At 51.4% G+C, this 12,406-nt stretch overlaps 1 protein-coding gene across 15 annotated transcripts in view; it reads left to right on the top strand.

The window, feature by feature from the left end:
* PCBP3 (poly(rC) binding protein 3) overlaps nt 1–12,406 on the top strand; it is a 63,277-nt gene that overhangs the window by 11,264 nt on the left and 39,607 nt on the right. For 14 of the 15 annotated variants that reach the window (XM_074594175.1, XM_074594160.1, XM_074594174.1 and 11 more), the window contains one exon: nt 1,508–1,611. In XM_074594175.1, the coding sequence (XP_074450276.1) occupies nt 1,546–1,611 (66 nt within the window). In that variant the 5' untranslated portion in view covers nt 1,508–1,545. Of the gene's footprint in view, nt 1–1,507; nt 1,617–12,406 lie in introns of all 15 variants that reach the window. The other variant, XM_074594166.1, reaches the window with a different exon arrangement.

The following is a 12,406-nucleotide window of genomic DNA, read 5'->3' as shown; positions in this document are numbered from 1 at the left end:
TCCTTGCAACGCCTTGTCCTTCCAGCATCCTGAATCCTTGTCTGAGCCCCTTCTTTCACACATATTTTGATGAAACTTGTGCTGTGGTCAGGGGTTTTCCTTCTTGTTCTCAATACCGGAATCAGTGACCAGAAGTTTGTGCTAATCAACATAAAAAATTTAGCAAGGATTCCTCTGCTCAGGGCTGTTTTACCCATGCGTTTCCCCATCCCCTGGGTTGCCCTCAGCCTTGGTGGTGATGCCAGAAGGATGCTCTTGCGGGTTCTCCTGTCGGGGGGCTGGTCGGGCACCCCATGATGTTGAGATGTTGTACTGCCTTTCAGGTCCTCCCCTGCTGCCTCCACTACTGAGCCCCAGCCCTCTGCCCCACGGCCTCCCCAGCCTGCCCCTACTGCTCCTCCAGCCGTGAGTTGCAGTTTGGGTTTTCCATCCTTTCCAATGTTTTTTGGCAATCTGGGACCTGTCTAGCTTGCTGGTGACACCAGCTAGGGACGCAGTTGCTACCTTGGAAGACATGGCTGCTGTTCAGAGAGACATACAAGATATTGTGAGGAAAAAAATATTAATTCTGAGGACAGTTGGTCGCTGAGAGAAGCTGTGCAGTTTCCATCCTGGAAGGTTTTCAAGCCTTAAAGGGATAAAGCCCTGGGCAACCTGGTGTGATCTTAGCGCTGATGCTGCTGTGAGCAGCAGGCAGAACTGAAGCCTGACCTCGGGGGTCCCATGGGCTCCCCTCCCACCAACAGGCTCCTTCCCATCACAGCAGCATGAGCCCCTTGTGCCCAGGTCACTGGGGACGGGCACGGTGGCTGCTGGGTCACTGGGAAGAGGAAGGTTTCCCCTTATAACACACAAGCTGCCCTGGCGTGTCAAGAGCAGCACCAAGTCCAAGCAATGGGTGGGGCCTTCAGCTCACCCATCCCACTGCCCGAAGAATATTTTGGGTGATGGAGAGGTTTTTCTGCCCTCTGGCACTCAGCTTATTAACTGCTCAGGCTGCTCGATTGATTTTATTGACGGGTAGTGCATGCCCCAGTTAACTTATTGGGAGCAGCAGCAAAAATAAAGCAATAAAAATAACCCTGTACCCATGTCACGGAAACGTGCTGGATTATTTCCATTGCTGTCGTGGTATGATTCTGGATGAAGGAGACCCCTGGTTCGCGCTCCCCCTGTGGGGGCAGTTCCTGCAGCCAGACTGCTGAGCTGTGGTCACCTGGGGGGTCTTGTTGTGGTCGTGTCCTGGAGACCCCCTCCTCCACAGCCTGGCTCTTCAGATGACTTTCCTTGGTCAGTAGATACTGGGGCAGGACCTGCCCAAACCTGCTCTGAATGTATAGGTAGGGCTTTGCTGTTTACCTCATGAACAACCTGGAGGTGATGCTCCTGATTGTTTTGTTCCTCCCAACCCAAACCATGTTTTATTTCTCTCTGAAATTCACTTTTCCTGCATGGTAAGCAGCCGGCAAGCATCTGTGCCTAACCTCTGTCATGTCCTGGTCTGCAGGCTCGTGCCGCGGACACGGTTTCCGTCCCGTGCTCAGCATGCCCTTTTCTGGTGCGACTGGACCCTCCGAGGAATCACTCTGGAGCTCAAGGCCAGCCTGCACGGTAAGGTAAGGCGAGCTCAGTCACTTTCCAGATCCTGAGGGGTCTTTGCAGCTGCACCGGCATCTCCCTTAGGCTATAAAACACCTGCAGGGAGGACGTGGTTGGGCTCTGCACTGCGGGGAGCCGACTCCGCGTGAGGGGCAATGCTGCGGTGGGGGCAAAAAAAGGGAAGAACGTTTTGCTCCCTGCACAGTGCAATCCTGCTAACAGGGCTTCTATGAAACGTGTGTTTTGCTGCTGGGGCCTCTTTCTGCAAAGGGGCTGGTGCGGTCCTGCATCCGTGCAGGTCTCCTGTCCTGCCACATCTGCTCTCCTTGCACTTGGCCACCTGCTTTCTGCCACATTGGTCACATGGGTCCATTAAAACCAGCTAAAGAGCTAAGCTGGGAAGTGCATAGACGGGGTCATTTTCATCAGCCACTCTGCTTTTGTTACTAAAATAGATCTGCTTTGGCCCGGGGCCATCGTGTTGTCCCAGGCATTGACTATCGCAAATGGATGGCGGGGCAACATTTTCCATTAGCAAAGAGGACACGCGTCTCTGAGTGAGAAGATAGCTCCATAAAGCAGAAATGTTGTAGCAACAGACAAACCCACCTCTCTTCTCCCCCGTTCCTTTATAAAGTGTCACTAATCCTTGTTTTCTGCATCTAAAGCCCTGGGAGAGACCAGCCAGAGCAATGTCCTATACCTGCAAGATGGTGTATTTTGGATAAGGGGGTGGAGGGTTTCTCTGAGGAGCTGCAGATGACCCAGTAAAGAGCACAAAGGATAGAACTCGCTCAAAGACCTGCGAGGAGGCTTGTCCAAGGTCACTGGTGATGCGGTGGGTACTGGTCGTGCCTTGTTTTGAGTATGCATCATCTGAGGTCTCTGCTGTCACCATCCGCAGCTCCTGTGTGCTACGGGCAGCCTCTTACAAACACATCCATCTATAGAGGGGTTTTTGGGGAGGTGGACGGCGGCTTTGGCTTTCCTGCTCGTAGCTTGGAGGCCACAAGCTGAAGGAAGAATGCAGTTGAGAGATCATCCTGGGAGAGCTCTGCTTCTTCCCAGCTTGCTGGCATTCCCCTGAGCATGGCAGGTCTTGGGGAAGAGCTCCCCATAGCCAACTCCAGGAAAACCGGGCCATGACCTTGCTGGGGGGACTGAGCATCCAGCCTGGGACTAAGTCCCCAAACTGTCTTCCCACAAGCGCTCGTAACCCCAGTCTGTCCAGCAAATGCATTTCATTCTCTGGCGTTAGTGAAGACAGCTTTCTGCAATAAGTGGTTATTAAAGCACCATTTGGATGAACATCACAACATCCCACAGCTCCCACCTCCCTCCAGGAAGGTCTCTGACCTCATCTTTTCTGCCTTCCCATGCTCCATGTCCAACATCCCATCCCTTTTCCCAGGCCTGTGCCCTGGCCCCCCTCCCACATCTGCAGGCAGGAGAGGACCCTGGTGCCCAGCTCTGTGCAAGCTGGCAGCTTCTGGCTCAAAATGCAAAGCAAGGTGTGGTTTTCTTTTTAAATGCTAAATCCCCTTCAAGGCTGTGTCCTGGACTTCCGGCAAGAGGGGATTTCATCCTTTGAACTCAGAGCTGATCCTGTGTGCGTAGTACCATGACTATTTTATAGAAAAACTACAGGTGAAAGTGACATCTGGAAGAGGACTCTGGTTTTGGAGACCACTTGGCACTGGAAAACTGCTGCTGCTCCATCTCGCATCTAGGCGATGTGACAAATGGTCACTGCTGATGCTGGAGGCTGGAGATGCTGTGGGGCAAGCAAGGTGCTGGGGTGGGAAGTGTCCATGCCGGCAAGGGGAAAAGCTGGCCACAGTGCGACACGAGGCTGCAGGGTGGTGAGGGGGGGGTGTCTGCCAGTGGCAAATGATTTCACAGTTTGACCCTTCTGCTTAATCTGAACTTGAAGGTGAACGAGCAAAGCTAGTGGCATCGATCCGGTATGCGGCTGATGAGCGCTGTGCCCTGCGGAGAGCTTGGCCCTCAGCATTGGGTCCCTTTCTCACCATTTTTTTCCTCCCTCCCCTTCACGCCTTTCCAAAGCGATCAGTCAGAGTGGGGCCTGGCATGGCACCCTGTGCTGCCGACCTTGCTGGGGGCCAGGGAGACACTCTGGAGGCGCCTGCAGAGAGCTGCCCTGCTGTCTGATGGGCTTCTCCCGGGCACGGCTGCCTCTCCGCCTCCAGTAGGCCTGGCATCTGCCTGCCGTCAGCGTGGCGTTGGCACTGATAAAACCCATGCTGTGTGCCAGGAGGCCCGTTTCTCGTAGGTGATGAAGTTGTCTGCTGAGCCACATGCCAATTTCCCTGGCTCAAAGGGACTGATGTCTTAACAAGCAGCAGTGTGTTGGTGGTGTTTAATTTGGACTCGACTTGCAGAGCAAAATGTAACTTGAAGCATCTCTGCGCTGCTCGTAAGTCTTCAGATAAAATGCCATAGAAACTGGCAAATTGTATTTCTTTGACCCGCTGGGAAACAAAACCTGAGAATAGGTTGGAAACTGAGAACTTGGCTTGGCTAATACGTAGAAAGCTCTTTTTGGGGGAAAGAAAGATGATGCACCTTTCCTCGACATCTTCCGTGCTTTAGCCGCTGACTTTCTGCAGCTGAAAATAACAAACCATTTTAATCTAAGTATTGCTTGTTCTGATCTTTTAATCCAGCTTGCTTTCTATCGACAGCAGCCTAAAATTATTTCTCTGCCTCCCTCTCTATTATATAATTATTCAGAAGATTACTTGGGGGCCAGATTTAGCTGGGTGTCGCTGGGGAAGGACGAGGGGGCTCTGAATGGGGAGCTGTGGGGCTGGAAGGTGGGGGGCTTTCTTCTCTTCCTTTGCACGTTGGCCATTGCAAAATGTGGGAGGGGAAGGCAGCGACTTGAACACATTTGGCTGTAGCCGTATGTATGTATATGTATTTGAGGATGGCAAGTTTCTCCCTCACCTTGTATTTGTTGGAATAAAATGCCCCATCGTCTGGCTGGTGGCTGGAGAACTGTGACCCTCCGAGCCAGAGAGGATTTCAGGTGAAACCCTGCACTTTTCTACATGGTTTCGGGCAATTTATGGCTGTACTTCTGTCTTTGATAACAGCATGGTGAGGCAGTCTGGCCTCAGTAAGGAGCTGGAAATAGGGACTGTGCTCCTGATGCCTCCTGTCCCCGTGCAGAGTTTTGTGCTGGAGAACAGCCGTGATGGAGAACCACCAGCCAGGGTGAGTGCCAGGTCGGGATGTGATGGTGATGCCAAGGAGGCATGGAGGTGGCCAGAGCTGTGCTTTCTCAACAAAGCCCAAGCTCAGCTGGGTCTTTGAGGAGCCTTGGGTGTTACCCTTAGAGAAGAATGGCTCAAGCCCTTGGATGATAGGATGGCTGGGGACAGCTGCTCTGCAGAAGTAACATCACTGAAATTCAAGGGCAGATAGATGTAGATTCACCTGGCGCTTTCCATTGGCAAGGGTGACGGACAGGCATATCGCTGGCATGACAAGATGGGACAGCTGAGGGATTTGCCAAGTGGAGATTCAGGTTGCCAGAAGAACGCGGCTTCTGACTGGCATGACCTATGGGCTTTGATGGGAAAAACAAAAGGATGTCTTTGGCTCCAAAACCTCCTTTTCCATTCCCCAGGCTGAGTGTCCTGACACTGGTGGGCTAGTACCTGCGGTTACTGAGGGAAGGCCAGGAGCTGCTTGGCCTGTGGACCACGGCTGCCTGGGATGTGGTGGCTCAGAGCTGCTGTCCCCTAGGAAATACAGAGCTGGGGCAAGGAGGGACCCCCAGCATCAGTCAGATGCTGGGAGCTGTGGCTTGTCTTGCCTTGCTCCACAGGGCCTCAAGGACCCTTATGGAATAGAACATCCCCAGAATTGTGCTGCATTTTAGGTTTGGCGGATGTCTTGGGGGGGGCACTTTGAAATGCCCTTTGAGCCTGGTGTGGCCATGCAGTGGTGGGAGCAGGCAATGCCCACCTGGAGCCATGCTCCCTCCACTGCACTTGGTCTTTCTTCCAAGAAAGCTGACCCTCGGTCTCCAAAGCAGGAGACTTTTTGTCTCTTGGAGCAGTTGGTTTGTGCAACCACTGTGCATTAGCTGGGCGGGCAATGGAGGACAGCATCAGCCGGGAGGTGGGGGGTGGTGGTGAGGGCATGAGATAATCTTTTTTTAGTGATGGAGCAGTTGTAACACATCCCCTCCCTCCAAGGCTCAGGGAGCCGGCTGAGCTCTGGGGTCTGCAGTCAGGGCTTCAGCCTGGACCTTCCCTCCGCTGCTGCTGATGGATGGTTTAGCACAGCCCATCACCAGCAGCCAAATGTGTGTTGCTGCACGCCCTCCTCTCCCTCCTGGAGGCTCTGTCCTCAGAGCGGGTGGGCAGGCACCTCTCTGCCAGTACCCTGGTAAAGCATCTCCAAATTTCCCTGTGCATCCGGACAGCACATACGGTGGTTGTCTCGTACCCGAGCTCCTTTCTCCTTCATGTTAAAAGTGCTGGCTGGTTCGCCCTCATTGCCTTGAGGCAACCTGATTTGCTCGGTGGCCTTTAAAAAAATAAAAAAAATAATCAAAGCCCACTGAAATAACAAGAACATCAGCGGTGGGTGCATCCCCCTTTCCAGCAAACAGAGGGATTTGGGAGAAAATGGGTCATGTGCTCTTCATCCCGTGCCACGTGGTGGCTCTCCCAGGGCCAATGAGGTTCAGAGCCCTGTGCGCCATACAGCAAAAAAAAATCACTGGGATTTTTTTCCCCCCATAGCATTTTTCATCCTTTCCAAACGTGAAAAGACTGGCCATCTGTCCGGACCCTTCTCACACGAAATCGTCACTAAAGCGGCTCTTTGGGGAAGGTAAGAAGATTTAAAAGGTTGTGTTGGTGGAAGACCACCTGCCGCGTGCAACTTTTCCTATGGATGAAAATCAGGGAAAAATCACGAAACGAGTCGGGTCTGGGGCTCCAGTATGGGTTAAAAGAGGTTTGAATCCTTAAGATTCACTGTCTTAAGTGAATCTCTTGTAGAGAAAATTTAAGTCTGTGTTGGAGGGAGGTGAGGTTATGGGAGAAATAGGTGCATGAGCAAGGGGGTTACCTTGAGTTAACGGCTGCTCCTCAAGTCTCTCATAAAATATTTGCAAAAATATTTTTGCAAAATTGCTTTGCAAAATACTTTTGTAAAATTGTTTAGCAAGATTTTTGTTCTTTGTTATAATGTGTGCTTTATTTTATTAAAATTCAATTTTACCTGTGTCTTGCGGCTAATGCTAAAGAACATATCCCTGGGTAGGGAAGCGTCCATCTCTGCATTAACCAGAATATTCATCCATTCCTAATTTTTGTGATTTACAGCGCAGGCTTTGGACGGTGTCATTTATGTATGTGCTTGGGGTGGGAATAGCACAACTCAAATTGCCTTAAAGAAATTGATACCAAAATAACATAGATGTTAATCGTGTGTTGGTCTGGCAACATAATAAAACTCCCAAACCTATTTGATTTAATTTTAAACTTTTTGGTTCTATATCCATTAATTTTTTTTTCCTTGCGCTGGGGAAATTTGATTTGGAGAGAGGAATACCTCTTATTATGAGGGTCACCGTTTTATTTTCATTTTGCCTTCAGATACCCATTTTACTCAGGGTGGATAAATTCTTTCTGATACTGTTGCGTTTTCTTTGGTTGCACCATTGCTATAAAAGCAGAAAAGTGAAATTTTAGATGCAAAAGTTATGGAGGACTTAAATGCTGTCGAAATCAATGCCAAAATGTCATCTCCTTATTATAAAGGGAAAATGTTCTCAGGTGTATTTTTCGTGTAATTTGAGTTTTCTGGGATAATGTAATTTTAATGTGAAGCATATTAGAAATCTTATTTTATTAGTCGGAAGTCACATCCGACTTAAAAATAAACCAGAAACAGTGGATCAAGGGCATTGTGTTTAAGTTTCCATAAAATGATTGACCTTTGTTTTGACAGATGCAAAGACAGATGCTAGTCTGCATTTTGATACAGAAACCAAACCCTGAAAAATGGCAGTTTTCCCTGGTATCTGGGGGTTTGATTTTAATACAGAATTCCAAAATAATTCAATAAAATTTCTGAAGCTCTTAATCTCAAACTTTACCCCTCTTTTATGGATTAATTTATCTAAACATATTGAGTATTCTCCGATAAAAAAGCAAATTTGAAATTCTTTCTTCCTGAGAAATAACTGTAAATGTTCTTTTCATCTTGCTGAATTAAGAGATCATTTCTTTCTGAAGAAAACTGATCATTTTGGCGTGGGGAAGAAAAGGCTACTGATGAAGAACAAGGGATAAAAAAACCCCTCTTTAAGTGCTTTCAACATTATTTTAGTGTTCATGTTGCAATAGGTGCAAATTCTGCCTTCAAAATGCATTAAAGATGCGGTGGGATTTTAGTGCAAAGGATCAGAAAATAGGAACGCTGTCAGAATCGGTGGCATGGGTTGTGCAGAATGGACCTCTGCGTTGGCCAGCACCGATCTGAGGTGGACGCAGAGGGATCCTGGTTGCCTGCACAGAGGGATGCTCAGGACCTTGCAGGATGCTCTTCTCTGTGGTTCCAGGACCGCTTTTCTTAGGCGATAAGAATTTTTTTCCTCCAAGTCACACACCCGCTTGGGAAATGGGCATTGTCTGTGCAGCAAGGGGAGTGGGCACCTTGCTGGCGACACGGTGGTGGCCAGCGTGTCCCCCTGCAGTGGGGGTCTCCTGTCCAGCACGCAGGGACGAGCTCGATCCCACCTGCAGCGGAGTGCTTGCAGCCTCAGCTCCAATCTGTAACGAAGTGACGTGTCTGCTTTTGGTGAAGCAGAGGATGCTTTCCCAGCCCTGGGACATGCTGTGCGTAGTGGCACCTCTGGCACGGAGCCCCCATTCCTGCAGCACAAGGGTGGGTGGCAGCCTGCGTGGCTTGAGTTTGCCAGGCCTCTGCAGCTGCGTTTTGGCCAGCTGAAATGGAAAGTGAATTTAAATGCTTCCCCAGTGGGTGAGGGCTGTCTCCATCCCTGTAGTGAGCATTTTTCAGCTTCTTGCTGAATGCATCCCTCCTGGTGCTGCAATTGTGCACACACATATATCTGGTTTAATTTCTTTATTTTGTTCGGGCTTTGCTAAATGAGCTGGCAGTGGGCAGCGGGTGCCAGCACAGAGCACCCCCCTGTCTTCCAGAGCTGCCGGGGTATCGCCCACCCATGGCAGAGGCAGCTTCGGGTGTCGGTGGCTCATCCCACCCTGTATTTCAACAGGGACCCGCAGCCCTGCAGGGATGGGACCACTGCAATGGCCGTGCCCTCGCAGCCAGGGACAGGTTTGGGGACAGGGGCGGTCCTGGCCCCTTCCTTCCCCAACAGCCCTGATTCCCAGCCAAGCAAATTCACCAATTCCCTCGCCGGTGCATTTTGCTCAGTGTTTAGACCTGAGGTTACAGAGGACCTACCACGGGGAGAAGGAGAGAGGAGAAGGCGGCTCTCCTTGATTTTAATCGGGGTTGAGGTTTAGCTGAAGTGAAAACAGATCGGGAGTGACAGTTTTGGAGCCTGCTGTCAGGGTCTGAGCGCGGCGCGGCAGCGATCCACCCCCAGCTGCCGAGGGCCCTCGTCCTCCTCCTTGCTGGCCGAAGCCAGGGAGAGCTGCCACCACTGAGCGTGGGATGGGGGCCGTGCAGCCCGGCTCCACCATGGGCACAGCCGCCGGATGGCTTTGTCACACGCTGTCCCTGCATCCTCCTTCCTCGCGGTGCTTTCAGCTGGGGGCAGCGTCAGGCAGGACACGGCCTTGTGCTGGCCGCTGAGCTTGGACTCACCCCCGCCTTCTCCAGCCGTGTGCAAATCAATGCTTCAGAAAGGAAGGATGGCATTAATGCTGCATCCCAACCCATCCACTCTGTCCTGACCCAACGATGCTGGGTCCCTCTTCCCATGTCTCCCATTAGTCTCCCATTCCCAAAGAGCATGTCTGGCTGGAGTGAAAGTCACAGGTTTAGGCTTGTGGAGAAATGGCATAAGCAGAGCCCTGGATCCAGCCCTGCGCCTGGAGGAGCTGGCATTTATGGGGCCAGGCTGGTCACGGCTCCCCCGTCGGTCTCACTTAGTCCCCACGCATTTTCCTAAATGTGGAGGGGAGCAGCAGAATGATGCTGTACCTAGTCTGTCCCTTATGTCCTCAACCCTGGGGGTAAATGGGAAGACCTGCCTGTTCCCCCACCCCTGGATCAGAAGAGGCTAGGACCTGCCCCAGGTGCTTTGAAGAATTCAGTAGCATTCATGAGAGCAGCCCCAAACACCTCATCTTTCAGCCTGCACAGCCTGGCATTGGGCTGCCATCTACTTTTTTTTTTAATAAAATAAATCATCAGCTAAATCAGTTGTTTTTTGTAGAGACTGAGCACGGTCAAAATAACATGCTCCTTACCCCTTTTGACCTGGCACCTCCTGTTTGCTCCTGTTTGCTCCAGGTCGGTCCGTCTGTCTGTCCACCTGCGCCTGGACAGACCCCTCCAGGGCAGCCCATGAGCTGCAATCCTTGTCCCTGTTTCTAGGGATTAGAGAGAGAAATGGAGATGGGATGAGATGAGGCAGTAGATTGCTTCGCTCTCAGGATGAAGGGATTTGTGGACTGCCCCCAGATCAGTAGATTGAAAATGGAGGGAAATTATTGGGATGATGCTGCCTGCAGGATTAAAGCCAGGGCAGCCTGCAGGCTCTGGTGGAGAGGAATGAGGGGGGGTGCGGATGGAGGGGATCGCAGGGTGCCTGCTGCTCTGAGCTGTGGGGAGATGCTCCTGGCTGCATCCTTATCAGTTTCGGAGGACGCACAGGAAGCAGATGCCCCCCAGCCCCAGCTCTCTGTGATGCCTGAAAAGGTGTGCAGCATGATGGGCCAAGGTGGAGAGAGTGATTAGGGGACAGGAGGCCATGTCCCTGGCAGCTGGATCAAGAAAAAATAATGGTGGTGGGATTTGGTGCCTGCTCTGCAGATGTTGTGGCTACGCATACGTATGTGCATCAGCGGCACAGAGACAGCACAGGCAAAAGTCTTGTGCTGGTTTAAGTCCATTCAGCTTTTTTAGGTGAGGACCGAGTTACCCCCTCGAGGTTATGTTTAAGGCTGTGCAGTCTCTGGCGTGGCAGTGGGATAAACGTGCCCATTGCTTTCTGCTTTCCTGAGGCCCCAGAGGTGCTCTCCTCTCAGCTGCTCCCCCAGTTAAAGGATGCCAGGAGTGTGCCTGGAGCTCTTTGCAGAGCTGTGCCTTCTTGTTTCCAGGCTGATGAAGGACAAACCGCTTGTCCTCCAAGGTCCACACAGCTCCCCATGGTCTCTCCTCCTTTATGAGCAGCTGGCTTGGACCTGTGGCCATGAGCATCCTTTTTTGGGTGTCCTTTGGCCTTCTGAAAAAATGACATGTGAAAACTGGCACCCAGGGGACTACTATCTGATTGTCTCTACCCTCTGTCTCTGGAGGTGTGCGTTTCCAATGCTGGCTGTGCTGCTGTCCTTTGAGCAAGACAAAGGTCCTTGGGAGCTGATGCGCAGCCCTGGCAGAGCATCCCTGAGGCATCTACTGAGGCATCTCCTGGTGCGAGGCGGCATCTCCTGAGTCCTGTTCCTTAGCCTCTGGCTAGGGAAAAAAAGGCTAAATTGGATGCATCCCTGAAGCATGACCGACCCTTGACATAGCACAATGTCAGTGTTATAAGTGCAGTTATCCAACAGATACGAGCTTTGTTTGCAAATACGCAAATGTTCGTAAGATTTAAACAGTAATGACTGGCAGAATGACATTGTTTGTCACTGACAGTACATGGCTGTGGGGAAGCTCTTTTCCTGTGCCTGACCTGGATCTTATTCATTGCGGTTTAAGCCCCGCACTCAAGACCATTGCCCTGTCAGCCCCAAAGTCCCTGTTCTGCAGAGCTTTGGTTCCTCCAGCCCTTCCCTGCGGGCCATGTTTGCTGGCCCCAGGGATCTGGGGTTGCTCTCTGCTGCCTGGATCTCTGGACCCACCTTGTAATTCTTGGTTTCCTTTTGCAGATCATGAACCTGTAGGTTGAGTTGTCTCCCCCAGCCCTTTTAGGGTGGATGGGGACCTCTTCCTCCGTGTGCTTAATTGCACACAGCCAAGCAGTACTTTGCCTTGCTGAACAGTGTCTTGTTTTCTCCCCTTTGCCATGCTTGTTTTGGCTTCTTGCTCTGCTCTCCAGTATATTGGTTTCCCCCACTGGGGTAGTTTAACAGGAGTGCCACTGATAAATGTTTGAGGGGGGTTAGAGTGTTTGCCAGCACCTTCAAATTGTTTCATCTGCCCCAGGCTTCCTTGGCTCTTTCAGGACAATGCCACATAGGACAGTATGAACAACCTCTTTACTGCCCCCACTCTACTACCAGTTAGGGCATTTCCCTGCTCTGTGAAGGTTCATCCCAGGGGTTGTTTATTGCTGGTGTTTGCAGAAATGCTGGATGAGCTGCCCTGGCTCCCTTCACGTCAAGCAGATTTCTCCGTTCTCCGGCAGCTCGGTCCAGCTGCCCTCTGCGGCACTGCTAGTGGTGTTTCTTGTGTCTCACTGCACATTCAGGGGTGCAGATGTGGAGCATGGCACTAAAGTACGGCACCCGGCCACTGCAGCGCAAGGCAGTGCCATTTCAGCTAATTTGTGAAAGCTTTGGGTTTTTTTTTTCCTGTCTCTTGGTTGTTGCAGCAGAATCTGCCCCGCTCTGCAGTGCTGAGCCCTGTGGCAGGGTCCAGGCTGGGGCTGCAATGCAGT

The sequence above is a fragment of the Larus michahellis genome, chromosome 7 (assembly GCF_964199755.1).
Source record: "Larus michahellis chromosome 7, bLarMic1.1, whole genome shotgun sequence".
Classification (NCBI taxonomy): Eukaryota; Metazoa; Chordata; class Aves; order Charadriiformes; family Laridae; genus Larus; species Larus michahellis.
This window is presented reverse-complemented; position numbering and strand designations above follow the sequence as displayed.